This window comes from Argentina anserina, chromosome 3 (assembly GCF_933775445.1).
Source record: "Argentina anserina chromosome 3, drPotAnse1.1, whole genome shotgun sequence".
Taxonomy (NCBI): domain Eukaryota; kingdom Viridiplantae; phylum Streptophyta; class Magnoliopsida; order Rosales; family Rosaceae; genus Argentina; species Argentina anserina.
Window position 1 is genome coordinate 7,974,043 of NC_065874.1, and position 18,613 is coordinate 7,992,655.

The 18,613-nt window shown below is 37.3% G+C and overlaps 1 protein-coding gene across 3 annotated transcripts; it reads left to right on the top strand.

Annotated features, from left to right (window-relative positions):
- The first annotated feature begins 12,660 nt into the window (after positions 1-12,660).
- On the top strand, positions 12,661-18,009 carry LOC126788674 (terpene synthase 6, chloroplastic-like). Of its 3 annotated transcripts, none has more exons than XM_050514684.1 (14): positions 12,661-12,951; positions 13,937-14,013; positions 14,100-14,385; positions 14,464-14,644; positions 14,922-15,139; positions 15,251-15,371; positions 15,521-15,618; positions 15,700-15,920; positions 16,010-16,122; positions 16,239-16,337; positions 16,507-16,722; positions 16,821-16,962; positions 17,159-17,404; positions 17,498-18,009. In XM_050514684.1, exons 1-14 carry the CDS (start codon positions 12,897-12,899, stop codon positions 17,810-17,812), a joined length of 2,388 nt encoding a protein of 795 aa, XP_050370641.1. In that variant the 5' UTR covers positions 12,661-12,896; the 3' UTR covers positions 17,813-18,009. The 3 variants fall into 3 exon arrangements, with proteins under 3 accessions (XP_050370641.1, XP_050370642.1, XP_050370640.1); XM_050514685.1 differs by having other exon boundaries at positions 14,100-14,364; XM_050514683.1 differs by having other exon boundaries at positions 14,100-14,644.
- Positions 18,010-18,613: the final 604 nt, after the last annotated feature.

Here is an 18,613-nt window from a genome sequence, read left to right on the forward strand (position 1 = left end):
CATTGATACTCATATTGAGCAGAACCATCGGTTAACAGAGTATCCAGATCAAGTCCCTACTGACAAACCTCGTTATCAGAGGCTAGTTGGACGTCTGATTTATCTATCACATACTGATAGGAGCACTTTGTGCAACGTTCTTAACATGTTTTTACCTCAATTTGTTCTTTGCTTAGCCCTTATTGTTGTACTATTGAGTCATTGAGTCGTAGTAAGAGTTTTGAGCGGTATTAGATGCATTTTTGTGCTTACATGAGTTAAAACGCATAATTGGTTTAGAGTTCTAGTTTGACTAGGAATCCTTGTTAGGTTTTGAAACTAATTATCTCTTACTTATGATTTTATTTTCTTATTTTCAGATTAGATTGAAGATATAATTAAAGAAAAAAGATGGAGTCAAGTCATGCAACAATTAAATAGAAGATGATCATTAAAGGCATAAAACATGACATGTTTTAGGGAATAAAGCATGGCATGTTTTAGGGATTAAAGCATGGCATGTTTTGGGGATTAAAACATTGAATTATTATATGAAGAAATAAGCAATTTCAAACCCTCCATCTTTCCTCTATATATACATGGTTTCACCTCTCAAATATCATCACTTCTCATTTGCATTCAAGAGCCAAACCTCTACCAAAATACTACCTCAAACATCCTTCACCAAAACAGCAAGCCATTCTCCCCCATATACAAATTCCATCTCCACCGAAATCACCATTGAAGACACCTCCAAGGTTCCTACAACGTGTGATTCTCGCAACTCTTCTCCACGGGTTTGTTCGTTTTTGATTTTTTTACAATACTTTGTCTATGAAGATTGTAGTATGATGTTTGTGTGGGATTATTATTTTGTATTAAGAATCGAAATTTTCAGATTGTTTTATTGGATTTTTGGTTCTTTGCCAAATTGATGGTTTCCTATAATTAATGAGTTTGTTTTTTCTATTATTGTGTTCTAATCATCTTTCTCATACTTTTAGATAATTTTCAGATATGTGCATATGAATTTAGTGCTTGGATGCAGTCCCTAAGATTGTGTTTAAGTGCTAGATTCATCAACCATATTGACACAAATCGAATCATGCCCTAAGTAGGTTCGGTTTGTGTTGATTAAAAGTGGTAAAAATTCTGGAAATTTGCATGTGAAACCATGATGGGTGACGCCATACATGAAACATGTCTCCAACAAAGATTTGGTGCTTAAATATAATCTTGTTTGATTTCCACTCTAAGTGTTATTGAATTTGATTGCATGCAAATTTAGATTAGGCCCTAAGTCAATCTAAATGTTAATTGAAATCTTGCATGATTAGATGTTCCCCTAAGGCTCTAATTGTATTGGTGTCTAAAAAGTATGTAATTGGTCAAATTAGAATGCATGATAGGTTTGAACTTGTAATTATGTGGTGTAATGGTAAATTTGATTTAAGTTTGTTAAAGAGAAGTCGATCATGTAAATAGTAATTTAGGTTTTATTAAAGTAGTTAATAATCAATCTCAAACCCCCAATTATTTGTTAACACTAAAAGTTTAGAGTTCCCTTCAATTCCCCGAAAAGAACGATCCCTGCTTATTCTATACTAACGATGATATTTTACAGGGTTTATTATAGACGTTTTAACCAACGCTCTATCATTTTGGCGCCGTTGCCGGGGAATTGAGAAAATCTCAATTCTTTGAAGTGTTAATTTTGTACTATATTGTATATTTGTAAAAATAAATTCGTGTAAATAGTACGGTGAACAGTAACATTTAGTAAAAATAATTAAATTTGTTTTTTTTACATCTTAAAAAAAAAGTAAATCTCTGTAATTTTTTTTTACTTTTTTTTTGTAAAGTGTTAAAATGTAAAAATACTTGTAAATTGTAAAAAAAAAGTACAAAAAAAATTATGTACAGTAAATAGTAAATAAAAAAAAGTAATACAAAAATAAATGTATATGAATAGTCATCGGTAACAGTACAGTTCGCACAGTAAATAAACAAACGTGAACAGTAACTTTGTAAAAAATTAACCTTTTTTTTATTCTATATTTTGTGATAAATGTTTTAATTTTGTTGTAGTATGCATATAAGATACTTGTTACAGTTAGATAATTAAGGAAACTAAAATGTTTATTTATGCTTAGTTTATTGTAAGTTATAAAGTGAACGGAATAGGTAAAGTCCATTTTGTTAATATTAGCCTTAACCCTCCATTTGTACCTTACTAAAGTCACTTGGGGTTGAGGGCGGCTTTTATTAACACTTTGCGAGAAGTCTAACACACAAAGTTATTCCGAGCTAAGTAAGGGGCATGCTATTTTCATTACCCTGGTTCAAGGTTTACAAAATTGGATCTCAGAGGCCCATAGACTGACATACATATCGGTGATGGAGTCGATTGGGAAAACATCCTTTCGAGGATGTGGCCCCCGTGGTGTCCAACAAATGAGTCATGCCTTGTGACTATATCTGATTCTAGCTATCCAGCCTTCTGAAACAAAAGAATGAGTTTGTGTCTAGACGACGTACTTAGGCCGCACGTCCACCTCACTTTATAACTTAGAAAATAACTTTGTATAAATAGATGTATATAGTTTCAAAAGAAAATGATATTGTAACTTTTAAGGTATATCGGATAAAGCAAGACCCTTACCTGGGACTATTTCAGTCCATTGCACAGTTAGCTCCTCTACTCCACGTACCTTAAATGTTAGGATTGTGTGTGAATAAAATCAATTAGACTTAGTAATACTTTACATTTGTAGATTTTGTAACAAAAAAAAAACAATCAATCAGTAACAAACAAAGAAAAGAAAACGAAAGTGAAAAAAAAAAGTTTGTATTTACTTATATTTGTATTTCATACTTTGTAAAGTTACTAATAATTGTTCTTTTCAGGCTCATGAATGTCCAAGATTAGTGGTTGGTCCGAAGAGTTTAGTGCACGCCTGAAAAGAATTCAGCCTCAAGATCAGTTTGATAACGTTTCCATTGAGTCAGATTCATTTCAAGAAGAAAGAGATTTTGGGTTCATTTCGCCATTTCCAGGTTCATCAAGTTGTGGTAGGCTCAATCCATTGTTCTTTGAGGATCCAGAGTTAGAATTGTTGACAAGTCTGTGTCCTTTGGGCCAATTGAATTTCGATTTACCTGATCCAGTGCCCACAGTTCAAAGCCGAACAAAGGAAAACCTAGTTCCAAAACCAGAAATGGCATTGATCAGAGAGCAGAATGGCCAAGTAGAAGGAGCAGTTGGGGGGACATCATCCTCTAACATAGCGTACCATGTTCCAGAGGAGGGCAAGACGGGTGATTTTGAGTTGAAGAGTGGGTTCCTGCATCATTTGCCTAAGTTCCATGGACTCTCAGGAGATGACCCCAATCAACATCTCACTCTGTTCCAGTTCAACTATGAGACTATGTGCCCTAGAGGAGCAGACATTCAGATTGTGAAAATGAGAGCGTTTCCTTATTCATTGGAGGATCGTGCTCAAAAGTGGTTGTTTGAGGTACCTGCTAGTAGGATTACTTCATGGACAACAATGGTCAATGAGTTTTTGTCGAAGTATTTTCCCTCATCGAGGGTTACACACATCAAGAAACAGATAACAGGAATCAAGCAAGGACCAGATGAGTCATTCTACAATTACTATGAGAGGTTCAAATCTCTTGTAGCATCATGCCCAGCCCATGGCATTAGAGAAGGTATGTTGCTTCAGTATTTCTATGAAGGATTGCTACAAATGGAAAGAGAGTTCCTTGATTCAGCTGCTGGTGGATCGTTTTTGGACAAGAGCAATGTAGTAGCAAAAGATCTTTTGGAGAAAAGAGCTATGAACAACTAACAATTTGGAACATCTGCTAGTTCTACACGGCAGGTACATGAGACTAACTCGAGTTCAAGCTCTGCTCTAGAGGACAAGGTTGATAAGTTGTCCAAGATGATGAATCTGTACGGATGGAGCTCAAGTTTGTGGAATCTGTACGGATGGGCACCCTACTGATCAGTGTCCTCAAGTTGCTTCTAATGGAGTGTATGAGGAAGTCAATGCCCTTGGTTATCAAGGAGGTCAAAGGTACAATCCATTTTCGAATACCTACAACCCTGGCCTACGTGATCATCCAAACTTTCGGTGGTACAATAATGAGAATGTACTAAGGCCACATCAGAATGCTATGCAATTTGGGCCTCGTCCGGCTGGTTTGTTTAGACCACAAGCTCCACTACTCAATGTTCCACCTCCCAACGTGGCTAGTACTCCTAATTATGACCAGATGTTGAAATCTTTAGTTGCTGGACAAAGTCAATTGAATACCGTGACTCAAACTTTGGTGGTGGGTCAACAAGCGAATAGCAAAGACATTGCGGAGCTAAAAACGCATATGGGCCAGGTAGTAGACTTCATGGGCCGTTTTTCTGAGCAAGGAAAGTTTCCAAGTGGTGTCATACCTAACCCAAAGAATGAGCAAGCCCAAGCTATCATGACAAGGAGTGGACTCGAGCTAAAGGAGCGGCCTAGTATTGCTAGGAAGGCCCAAACAACCCATGTTCTTGAGGAGGGTGACGAGAGGACTATGATGAATGTCTTGGAGAAAGATCCATCTACCTCCAAGAAGGAGAGTGTGCCGATCCATGAAGCACACAAAGGTACAAATGCTAACTCAAATGAATTAGTTAAAACTAATCATATTTCGTATGTACCTTTCCCTTCTAGGTTTGCAAAGAGCAAGAAGGATAAATCTGATGAGGAGGTGTTAGAGGTCTTTAGGAAGGTGCAAGTTAACTTTCCATTGTTAGAGTGTATCAAGCAGATCCCTAAATATGCGAAATTTCTTAAGGAGCTTTGCACTTCAAGAAGACAAATTAGGGAAGAAAAGGTAGTGAAGATGAATGAGACAGTTTCAGCTATCATACAAAGGAAGCTACCCCCTAAGATGAAGGATCCGGGAAGTTTCTCTGTCCCATGTAAAATTGGTAACACATTATTTGATAATGTTATGCTTGATCTAGGTGCTTCGATAAATGTCATGCCATATAATGTTTATCAATCACTAGGATTAGGACCTTTGAAGAATGATAATGTGATTATCCAATTAGCAGATCGATCTAACAAGTACCCTAAGGGGTATGTTGAGGATGTCCTTGTGCAGGTCAGTCACTTGATTTTTCCTGCAGATTTCTATGTGCTAGACATGGAGGTATCACCCTTGGAGACAACTCCACTACTTTTGGGGAGACCGTTCATGAGAACTGCAAGAACATGCATCGATGTTGCAAATGGGAGTTTGACGATGGAGTTTGATGGAAATATTATCAGCTTCAACATTTTTTAGGTAATGAAGTACCCAGTTTCTGACATTAACTCATGTTTTTCTGTGGATGATTCTATTGCACAGGTTATGTCAGAGACGTTGGAAGCATAGCAATTAGCTATGGAGCAAGGGGCCGGATTTGACAAGCATGGGGACCGTGTCCCAAGAGATGAGTGGGCTAACTTTGAGCCCAAAATTTTTGGAATAGTGAATGAGCTTGAAGCTCAACCATACAAAAGGTATCCCTCTTTCTTGTCAATTCCTATTTCCACTAATAAATTGTTACCATCTATGGTACAAGCCCCAAAGTTAGATTTGAAGGAGCGTCCAGATCATTTGAAGTATGTGTACCTTGGAAAGAATGATACTCTACCAGTTATTGTGTCATCAACACTGAGTAAGCAGCAAGAAGCTAGATTGATTGATGTGCTTAAGAGGAACAAGACGGCTATTGGATGGACTTTGGCGAATATCAAGGGGATCAGCCCTACAACTTGTGTTCATAGGATACTTTTGGAGGATGGCGCCAAGCCTACACGTGATGCTCAGAGGAGATTGCACCCACCAATGATGAAAATCGTGAAAGATGAGGTGATCAAGCTGCTCGATTGTGGAGTGATCTATCCTATCTCGGACAGTCGATGGATTTCACCGGTGCAAATTGTGCCTAAGAAGAGTGGGGTGACTGTTGTGAAAAATGAGGCGAATGAGTTGGTACCCCATAGGTTGGTGACCGGTCATAGGATGTGCATTGATTATAGGAAGTTGAATGCTACAACACGCAAGGATCACATGCCTTTGCCGTTCATGGACCAGATGTTGGAGAGATTAGCTGGACACGAGTTCTATTGTTTTCTAGATGGGTACAGTGGGTACAACCAGATATGCATTCATCCGGAGGATCAAGAGAAGACGACATTTACATGTCCATTTGGCACTTTTGTCTATCGACGCATGCCTTTTGGTTTGTGCAACGCACCAGGTACATTTCAACGATGTATGCTTGCTATTTTCTCTGACTTTATCGAAAATATCATTGAGGTCTTTATGGATGATTTTAGTGTTTATGGAAAAGACTTTGATGCAAGTTTAGAGAACTTAGAATTAATCTTGAGAAGGTGTGTAGAAACTAACCTTGTTCTTAATTGAGAAAAATGTCATTTCATGGTGAATCAAGGGATAGTTTTGGGACATATTATATCTGCTAAGAGTATTGAGGTAGACAAGGCTAAGGTTGATATTGTGCATCACTTACTCTCTCCCACAACTGTGAGAGAGGTTCATTCTTTCCTTGGTCATGCAGGATTTTATAGGAGATTCATCAAGGATTTTTCCATGGTGGCGAGACCTATGTGTACCCTATTGCAAAAGGAAGTGTCGTTCATATGGGATGATGCATGTGAGAAAGCGTTTGTGAAATTAAAAGAGTTGTTGACTAGTGCACCCATCATTTGTCCTCCGGGTTGGAACATGCCCTTCGAATTGATGTGCGATGCTTCAGACTATGCAATTGGGGCAGTGTTGGGCCAAAGAAGAGAAAAGAAGCCTACAGTAATTTACTATGCGTCTAGGACTCTTAATGAGGCCCAGATAAATTATTCGACTACTGAAAATGAGCTTTTGGCTGTAATCTTTGCTTTAGAAAAATTTCGATCATATCTTTTGCATTCTAAAGTTATTGTGTATTCTGACCATGCCGCATTAAGATATTTGATGACTAAAAAAGATGCTAAGCCCAGGTTGATCCGGTGGATACTGTTGATTCAAGAATTTGACCTTGAGATTCGAGATAAGAAGGGAAGTGAGAATGTGGTGGCTGATCATTTGAGTAGGATCGTGCGAGATGAGGAAAGAGAGCCACTACGTGAGACTTTCCCAGATGAGCAACTCTTTGGGATGAAGGTAAGTGTGCCTTGGTATGCAGACATTGTCAATTATTTAGTTACTAAGACTTTTCCTAGTACACTTTCGCATGCTAATAAGGCTAAATTGAAGAAAATGGCTAGACATTATATGTGGGATGAACCGTATTTATGGAAACAATGTAGTGATCAAGTCATTAGGAGATGTGTCCCAGAAAATGAGCATAGGTCAATTCTTAACTTTTGTCATAATGAGGCATGTGGAGGTCATTTTGGGCCTCGTAGAACAGCTTTGAAGGTGGATTTTATTGGCCTACTATTTTCAAAGATGCATACATGTTTTGTGTTTCTTGTGATAGGTGTCAACGGACAGGTAAGATTGGTCCAAGAGATCAAATCCCCTTACTCCTATTATTACTGTCGAAATTTTTGATGTGTGGGGTATAGATTTCATGGGTCCATTTCCTTCATCTAGAGGATTCGTGTATATCTTATTGGCTGTTGCTTATGTGTCAAAGTGGGTGGAGGCAAAGGCCACCAAGTTTAATGATTCTAAAGTGGTTGCAGGTTTCTTGAGAATTAACATATTTTGCAGGTTTGGAGTACCACGTGTTTTGATAAGTGATGGAGGTTCTCATTTCTGCAACCAGACAATTGAGGCATTGCTCAAGAAGTATGGAGTAACCCACAAAGTTTCGACACCATATCATCCTCAGACAAGTGGCATGGCAGAAGTGTCTAACAGAGAAATCAAGGGAATTCTGGAGAAAACTGTAGGTCCAACAAGGAAGGATTGGAGTGATCGGTTGGATGATGCCTTATGGTCTTACAGGACCGCGTACAAGACGCCTATTGGGATGTCACCATTCAGATTGGTGTATGGGAAGGCATGTCACCTTCCAGTGGAGTTAGAGCACAGAGCATGGTGGGCGGTAAAGAAGTTCAACATGAGCTTGGATGAAGCAGGTCTACATCGAAAGTTGCAGCTCAATGAGCTTGAGGAGATTAGGAATGAGGCTTACGATGCTTCGTGGATTTACAAGGAGAAAACTCGTGCTTACCATGACAAAATGATTAGAGGAAAGAAGTTCCAAGTGGGCCAGAAAGTTCTATTATTCCATTCGAGGCTTATGTTGTTTCCAGGGAAACTTCGTTCACGTTGGGTTGGCCCATTTGTTGTTACTAACGTGTTTGCTCATGGTGCAGTTGAGATTAAAAGTGATACAACAGGGAAGGTATTCAAGGTGAATGGGCATCGACTTAAGCCCTACTATGAGCCATTTGAGGAGCACACGTATGAGGAGACAATTGTGAGAGATGCGCCTAACGGAGAATGAACATGATAAAGTCTAGGCTGAGAGACTATAAAACTCAAGCGCTGCATGGGAGGCAACCCATTTCAACCGTATCTGTGGAGGAGTCGTCTACGGGAGTTTGAATTTTCTAATCCCTTCACTCTTATGGTTGACTTGTATATGTGTTGATATATGATCTTATTCTATGCTTGTGAATTACATTCTTACTATTGAGCTTACATTGAGGATAATGTAATTTTCTAAGTGTGGGATAGGGTTGCAAGTTCATTGATTGTTTGTGTCATGATATAAAAAAAATCCTAAAAATAAAAAATAAAAAAAATGTTGCTTTATTGAGTCTTAGGATGCATATATGATGGTTTTGCATTTCATACGAATTGAATTGTAAGTTTCATTGATGATGTGGATTTGGTATGAACATGTGAGATTTGGATTAATTGATTATGACATACATGTTTTGGTCAGTTTAAAGTCCATAACAACCTGTGAGTTTTTGAACCTATATGTACTTTCTTCATGAGATGTAATTTGAAATTTCGTGGTTGTTTATGAACCTCACTATTCTTTGCATATTCAATAACTATGTGTCATACCTTTTAATGGACTCTAGAATTTACTAGAACTTACTTTTGTGATTGTTGAAACTTTTAAGTCATAAAATGCTCTGATTTTGAAAATGATTTATGGATCATTTCTAGGAATACCACCATTTTAGCCAAACAACCATGTATCCCTATATGTGTCCTGTTTGGGACCACTTAGTTGAACCACATTTGAGCCTACATTGAGCCTTTTATTCATCACCTATGTTATCTCCATGCTTAGTATAGTTACCTCTACTTTGTCCTATAGATTTGACAGAATTCTTATTGAGATGATGTTGTGATGATACATGAAATAAGTGTGGAGTGGAAGACATTTGAAAAAAAAAATAAAAATCAATAATATTTTAAGCAAGCATTGCCAAAAAAAAAGAATGATGAACTCGGCAAGAAAAGAAAAAAAATGTTATGTTGTCTTTCATTTGTGATTTGGAGTTGAGTTGTAATTGAAGGTCTAAAAAATTTTACTTGACCTTTGTCCATGTTCACTTTGTGGTTAGAATGATGATTGTGCCCAACTTGTTATATTCGGCCCCTGATGGTGTGTGGTGTCATAAGAATGATGTTTACTCTGCTAAGTCTATAGGATTACCTTTGTGATTCCTTGATATTCCATGCATTTAGCTACACTTAAACATTTACCTTATCTAACGATCCTAATGATTCTTAAAATGAGCAAATCTTGGTTTGTGGAGATGATCACAAGAGTTGAGCATATGGTTTTGATCCATTTGTGCACTTAGTTGTTAAATGAGGTTTTCCTATGTTATTCACAAAGTGCTTTCATTTGTTGAAATATGCAAGTTATTTGATGCCTTAATATCTTTTCTCTTGCATATACTTATGTGTGAATGATAACCATGAATCTGAGTGAAAAGAAGAAAGTATGCCTTGTGAGGAGGATTTGATTGACTAAACATGTTAAATGCTTATTGTCTCGTATCTGACTAATTCATACTATGAAGCATGTTTATGAAACTTGGAATTTATGTGCTTACATTCAAATGCTTAAACTTGAAAATAATGTGTTTTGAGATTCTGAGACAATCATTTAGGGGCAATAGTGTCTCATTTAGTTTTGTTTTTTAAGGGACTAGCAAAATCCAAGTGTGGGGTAGTTGATAGGAGCACTTTGTGCAACGTTCTTAACATGTTTTTACCTGAATTTGTTCTTTGCTTAGCCCTTATTGTTGTACTATTGAGTCATTGAGTCGTAGTAAGAGTTTTGAGCGGTATTAGATGCATTTTTGTGCTTACATGAGTTAAAACGCATAATTGGTTTAGAGTTCTAGTTTGACTAGGAATCCTTGTTAGGTTTTGAAACTAATTATCTCTTACTTATGATTTTATTTTCTTATTTTCAGATTGGATTGAAGAGATAATTAAAGAAAAAAAGATGGAGCCAAGTCATGCAACAATTAAATAGAAGATGATCATTAAAGGCATAAAACATGGCATGTTTTAGGGAATAAAGCATGGCATGTTTTAGGGATTAAAGCATGACATGTTTTAGGGATTAAAGCATGGCATGTTTTGGGGATTAAAGCATTGAATTATTATATGAAGAAAGAAGCAATTTCAAACCCTCCATCTTTCCTCTATATATACATGGCTTCACCTCTCAAATATCATCACTTCTCATTTGCATTCAAGAGCCAAACCTCTACCAAAATACTACCTCAAACATCTTTCACCAAAACAGCAAGTCATTCTCCCCCATATACAAATTCCATCTCCACCGAAATCACCATTGAAGACACACCTCCAAGGTTCCTACAACGTGTGATTCTCGCAACTCTTCTCCACGGGTTTGTTCGTTTTTGATTTTTTTACAATACTTTGTCTATGAAGATTGTAGTATGATGTTTGTGTGGGATTATTGTTTTGTATTAAGAATTGAAATTTTCAGATTGTTTTATTGGATTTTTGGTTCTTTGCCAAATTGATGGTTTCCTATAATTAATGAGTTTGTATTTCTATTATTGTGTTCTAATCATCTTTCTCATACTTTTAGATAATTTTCAGATATGTGCATATGAATTTAGTGTTTGGATGCAGTCCCTAAGATTGTGTTTAAGTGCTAGATTCATCAACCATATTGACACAAATCGAATCATGCCCTAAGTAGGTTTGGTTTGTGTTGATTAAAAGTGGTAAAAATTCTGGAAATTTGCATGTGAAACCATGGTGGGTGACGTCATACATGAAACATGTCTCCAACAAAGATTTGGTTCTTAAATGTAATCTTATTTGATTTCCACTCTAAGTGTTATTGAATTTGATTGCATGCAAATTTAGATTAGGCCCTAAGTCAATTTAAATGTTAATTGAAATCTTGCATGATTAGATGTTCCCCTAAGGCTCTAATTGTATTGGTGTCTAAAAAGTATGTAATTGGTCAAATTAGAATGCATGATAGGTTTGAACTTGTAATTATGTGGTGTAATGGTAAATTTGATTTAAGTTTGTTAAAGAGAAGTCGATCATGTAAATAGTAATTTAGGTTTTATTAAAGTAGTTAATAATCAATCTCAAACCCCCCATTATTTGTTAACACTAAAAGTTTAGAGTTCCCTTCAATTCCCCGGAAAGAACGATCCCTACTTATTCTATACTAACGATGATGTTTTACAGGGTTTATTATAGACGTTTTAACCAACGCTCTATCACATACCAGACCAGATGTTGCATATGCAGTAAGTGTAGTAAGTCAGTTCATGCATAATCCCAGCGAGGATCACATGGATGCTGTTGTAAGGATCTTGAGGTACTTGAAGTCAGCTCCGGGGAGAGGAGTAATGTTCTCTAATCACAATAAAATCCTTGAAATTTGTGGCTTTACAGATGCAGACTGGGCTGGAAATATTACAGATCAGAGATCCACATCAGGGTACTTTACCTTTGTTGGGGGTAATCTTGTTACATGGAAGAGTAAGAAACAAAAAGTGGTAGCCCGATCTAGTGCTGAGGCAGAATACAGAGGTATGGCTCAGGGAGTGTGCGAATTGTTATGGCTGAGAAATTTGCTACAAGATTTGGGCATTGAGCCTAAGAGTGCTATGCAGCTGTACTGTGACAACAAAGCGGCTATTGATATTTCACATAACCCTGTGCAACATGATCTTACAAAACATGTGGAAGTTGATCGTTACTTTATAAAGGAGAAGCTAGACACAAAGATCATTAATTTTCCTTTTGTTCCTACAGAAGAGCAACTTGCCGATATGCTCACAAAAGGAGTGTCTAAAAAGGCTTTTTATGACGCACTTAGCAAGTTGGGTATGGTTGATGTATATGCGTCAACTTGAGGGGGAGTGTTAGTGCTTGTTAGTACTACTTAGTGCTACTTAGTGTGTGTTAGTGTTAGTTAGTGCAATTCACTTTAGCATGATTAACTCTACTTGTAATTAGCTTATATATAGATCATCAAATGTAGGTAATATGCAATCAATCAATCAATAAACACTTATCGACTAATGAGTCATTAACAGGTGAAAGAGCGCTGGTCTATGAGCCTTTGCATGTACACAGACCACATTTACTGAAATATCAGAAGATCCATATCAGAACGTTGGACTACTTATTATACTGTAATACCTCCAAAGCTGGAACACAGAAGAATCATCCATTTGTTCCTTTCACACAGTTTGAGAGCATAAACACAAACGCTGCCAGACAAACAAACCTGTCGCTTTGTGAATCTTCTTTTTTCTGGCCATCTGTTGCCATCTTGATTTTCTCCACTTCTGTATGTAAAGTACGGGCGCCCTATTTCATATACAAAGTCAAAAGATTCTGAGCGTTCTCTCTAAACCATGTCCTTCTCCCAGGTCAACACTTTCAGGTGTTGCATGTCTTCCCCATCATCAGGTTTTTCTCTTTCTCTGTTTGGCTCTGTTTCCTTTGTTCTTTTGGTTGTATGCATGATTGTAATGAATTGGGTTTTCGATTTCGTTGATTGATCTTTGTTCTGTTGATGAGTTTTTGATATCAGTTCCCCAATATTTGAGATTTTACTATCCTGAAAGTTCGAGCTAGTGGTGTCACTGGTTTGGTGTGTGATTGTGTGGAGGTGGATTGTGAGAAGTTCTATTTTCTGGCTTTGTGGATATTGTAAATTTAGTTAAGGCCTTGCGTAGGGCTAAGGTAGTAACCAGAGTTCACACTCTCAGCAAGTGTTGGTAAGAACTGGTAGAGAACCAACCAGAGGTATACAGAAAGACAAATTATTGTAAAAGAGAGAAGAGTTCTGTGATTCCACAAAATGGAAAATGTTCTATATCTTTGAGATTTCACAACTCACATTCACTTTGTACTGGTTCTTGCATGATTTTAGAAAGCGATCTAAAGCATAGGAATAGGTAAATTAACAAGTGGATTAAGCCTAATAGGGGTGGAATGGATGAAGTAAAAACAAAAACTAAACTTATGATAATATTCATTGACTGGAAAAAAGGCTTGGTAGATCAAAGGAAAGAAGTTTGGTGGCGATTTAAAGTAGTAGGCCTCAATTTGTTTAAATTCTGATTCAATGAAATAGACAGGTAGTGAATCCATCATACTAATTGGGAGATAGGTTATAACTTTAGCGAATTCCGAAAGTCTTGAGCCACAAAAGGTGCTTTACAAAGAAAATAGATTTCTTTAGTTGTTGGTTCACTTGTTTGTATGATTAGATTATACTACTGATATGAAATTACAAAGACATACTGGACTTTTGTATATGTAAAGCATATAATAAGAGTTGTCTGGTTATCATTTATTATGACTTTCTCCAAATGGTAAAAGCACTGATCTTTTGGTGATCTGGATTGAGTTTGCTCTTAATGTATACATTTTCTTTTAATTAAATTAGGAAGAGATCGCTTGCCACAATCAGTTTCAACAGTTCCAAGATCAAATGGCGCAGCAGAAGGAAATATTGCTGTCTTGGTAGGCTCGTCCTCTCTAGTTCTGTGATTGTCTTATATCATAGTATAAGATTGATAATGTTATAATGCCTCTCTTAATTTAAGCAGAGTTTGGAAGGAACTAAACAAAGAATAAAGAAGATGTTCAACAAGGTTGATCTCTCTGTTTCATCATATGACACTGCTTGGGTGGCAATGGTCCCTTCTCCGAATTCCAGGAAAGAGCCTTTCTTCCCTGAATGCGTGAATTGGTTGTTGAACAATCAACTTCGTAACGGCTCATGGGGTCCTCTTAATTCACATCATTTGTTAACAAAAGATGCCCTTTTATCCACATTAGCATGCATCCTTGCACTAAAGCGATGGAATATTGGTGAAGAGCATATTGACAACGGTATTTTACTGATAACTCATATTTCTGAGTTTGCTGCAATAATGTTCTCTATATCACTGCCCTCTCGTTTTATTTCAGGTCTGCATTTTATCAAATCAAATTTAGCTTCAGCTACTGATAATGAGCAACTATCTCCTGTTGGCTTTAATATAATATTTCCTTCCATGATCCAATCTGCATTGAATTTGGATATGAATCTACCTGTCGGAGCATCAACCTTAGATGCTTTACTTCTCAGGAAAGACGTTGAGCTACAAAGGTTTGATATTAGCTTTCTTCTTGGGTTGTGGTTAAGTTTTATGGCTTGCCTAATTAATTTAATTGAGTTTAACATGCAGATTTGGCTTTGTCATTAGAGTGTTAGAATGCTTTTCTTTCATTAAGGAGTGAAAAAGTCCAAGTATCCTTTCTTAGAGTTCAATATGCGTGTGTAAAGAATGATTCGTTCTTATGCTTGTGAAAGCTGTTGAGTTATTTGTATATTCCACACAAACTCAGTGTAATTGTAATTTATATTCCATCATGTCATTGTTTAGAGGCAATAGTAGCAACTCAGAGGGGTGGAGAGCCTATCTAGCATATATTTCGGAAGGAATTGGAGATTCATCAGACTGGGAGATGGTCATGAAGTACCAGAAGAATAATGGGTCCTTGTTTAATTCACCATCAACTACTGCGGCTGCTTTTACACACCTCAACAATGCTGGTTGTCTTAGTTATCTACGCTCAATCATAGAGAAGTTTGGGAGTGCAGGTTAATACTAATTTCATACATACCAATTTTCCATCAATATATCTTTTTTTTTTTACTTCATTGAGATTGATTGAAAATTTAAACTGATTAATCTTAATCTACCCTTTCCAGTTCCAACGATTTATCCTCTAGATAGTTCTGCTCGCCTTTCTATGGTTTCGAGTCTTGAATGTATGGGTATTGATCGACATTTCAGGGATGAAATTAAGAGTGTACTAGCTGAAACATACAGGTATCAATCTGACACCATCTGTCGCAATCAGTAGTGTGGTGTAACTTCCGCGAAATTGGATACCACATTAGTCTTATTTTATTTTTTATCAAGTGAGATTGTTTTAGTTCTTATCCATGAGGAAGCATATGACATTACCAAACAAACAGATGCTGGCTGCAGGGGGATGAAGATATATTTTCAGATGCTGGCACCTGCGCTATGGCATTTCGACTCTTGCGTCTTCATGGATATGAAGTTTCTGCAGGTACTGTTAAATTAAGGTTCTTTGAGTCCTCATGACTCTATTTTGCCAATGATTGTATGATTAAATTGTGCTGTCTTGTAGATCCATTAAGGCAATTTTCAGAAGACTGTTTCTTCAATTCCTTTGGAGGATATCTGAAGGACACCGGTGCTGCCTTAGAATTATTTAGGGCTTCAGAAGTCATCATTCATCCAGATGAATCAGTTCTAGAGAAACAACATTACTGGACAAGTCATTTCTTGAAACAGGCATTATCAGATAACTTAACTCAGGTGGAAAGAATCAATAAGCATATTGATCAGGTAATTTTTAAAATAAGTCTCTTGTTGATGTGGAGCTTATCTCTTTTACCCCATGATAAGTGATTGGAAATGCTTTTATTTGTCTTCAGGTGGATGATGCTCTTCAGTTTCCTTCCTATGCAACTTTGGGTCGTTTATCATGCAGGAAAGCAATAAGAAATTACAACACTGACAGTACAAAGATTTTAAAATCTTCTTATCGGTATTCCTCTAATGTCCTCTTCCTCCTTTTCCCTTTCTGTGTAGTATGACTATTCTGAATTATTATGATGAGTCATTATGTACTACTTATGTCCCATGATACTCTTCCATTCGTAGTTGTTTAAATGTTGGGGATGAAGACTTCCTAAAAATGGCAGTGGAAGACTTTAACATGTGTCAATTGATACATCAAGTAGAACTCAAGCGTCTTTCAAGGTACATGCCCCTCCTCCTCATCCTCTTCTCAATCGTTGAGCTATTTGTTACTATCAGTGAGAGTGTAACTTGCGGAGTTTGGCGCTTCTTGATTTCATTTTTTGGACGAGTGAACTTTTGTGTTTACTTTATTACTTCATCAAGTGTGATTTTTCCTTAATGTCAGCAGGTGGGTTGTCGAGAGCAGATTGGACAAGCTAAAATTTGCTAGGCAGAAGGAGGCATACTGTTACTTCTCTGCTGCTGCAACGCTTTTCCCTCCTGAACTCTCAGATGCCCGCATATCATGGGCCAAAAATGGAGTGCTTACAACTGTGGTTGATGATTTCTTTGATGTTGGAGGTTCTGAAGAGGAACTGGTAAACCTTATACAATTGATAGAGAAGTATGGTTTCTTTTTCCGTTCTTTTCCATTGGATCTGCGGTCGGTCCTACAATTTTGGTTGTGCTCCTAATGTACTGACCCATATGTTTGAACCACAGGTGGGATGTGAATCCAATAACTGATTCTTGTTCTGAGCAAGTTGAAATCATATTTTCAGCAATTAAGAGCACAGTAAATGAGATTGAAGCCAATGCATTCCCAAGGCAAGAATGCAGTGTAATAAATCACGTCATAGAGATCGTAAGATGGAATTTTTTTAACTTGTTCATGTTATCATTGTTCTATCTATTGATCAATTACCAGTATCAGTGGTTGTTTTCCTGCACATCTGACCGAATTATAGTGCTTAGTTGAAATGCCTAAATAATCTTAAATGTGAATACAACGTCTTTTATTCATTGGACTTGGGATGATCTGTGCTATCTTTGGTTTTCAGTGGTTGGATTTGGTTAAGTCTATGCTGAAGGAAGCTCAGTGGTTGATGTATAATTCGGCGCCAGCACTGGATGAATACATGGAAAATGCATATGTATCATTTGCCCTGGGACCGATTGTTCTTCCAGCTCTCTATTTGGTAGGGCCTAAGCTCTCAGAGGAGGCTGTGCGGAGTCTCGAGTTCCACCAGCTATATAAACTTATGAGTACCACTGGGCGTCTTCTCAACGACATGCAAACCTTTAAGGTAGGCAACCATTTTCCTTACTCTTCGAACAAAAAAAAATATATATAAAAAATGGCATTTGAAACTGATGACAAACTTGTGACATTGTTTTAGCGGGAATCTGCGGAAGGGAAGCTAAATGCTGTAACATTGGCGATGCTTCATGGCAATGGAAGCGCCACTGAAGAAGAGACCTTCAGTGAGATGAAGAGCATTATAACCATTAAGAGGAGAGAACTCCAAAGACTAGTTTTGCAGAAAGATAGTGTAGTTCCAAGAGCATGCAAGGACCTCTTTTGGAACATGTGCAAAGTTGTTCACCTATTTTATGCAAAGCATGACGGATTTACTGGTCATGACTTGATGAAAACCGTAAATGGAGTCACCCAAGAACCTATCATTCTCGGTGAATTGCAAGAAGGGAAATGAATGGCTGGTCCATCAAAGCTAAACATTAGTGTTACTGTGCCAGTTATTGGACTAGGTTAGAAGTCTGAAGGCAAACAAACAGCAGCATTCTTTTATTTCTTGGTTAGTTTTAAATTTCTGGTATACACAGTTCAGTGAACCTTATATCAATGATCAAACACAGGTAGAAGTTTTATCTTGTGCTTTCTTTTTGGTCATGCATGGCTAGCTTTTTTCATTTTTTTGTTCTAGCATCATAATAAAAAGCTTGAGATAGCCCTCAGAACAAAGTCAACAAACCAGCAGACCTGCTTGACAAGGAACGAAGAACCAAACGCGATGCAGTATAAGGGGAGCATTTTGAAGGAATACAATTAAGTATACACAAACATTAACACTGACTAGGCAAGCTCAATCTCAAGAATGAGCGCCTACCCTAGAAACAACTGGCTAACATCTTACAATGCAGAACTGTGTTACAAGCACTTATTGAAATAGCCCAACTACATCTCAACCTTGTCCACCGGAAGGTGTAGGTGGTCTGTTTACAGCTTTCCGGCCCACTGGTGCTGGCGGTGTTTGTAATAGTAAGCGGTTAGTCAAGTGATCTTTAACCTCATCAATCTCCAAGTGAATCCCATGCGACATGCTCTTCACTGTAACAATGGCAGTAAGTAACTCATTAACTTGTAATTTTAGCAGTTGACTCAGAAAAATTATAGTCATGCTATTCCTGGCAGTGTAAATTAATACGATGAGTTATATCATATTTTTATGTATATGATTGAACTTGATCAATGAACCAACCAGCACTCGTTAGTT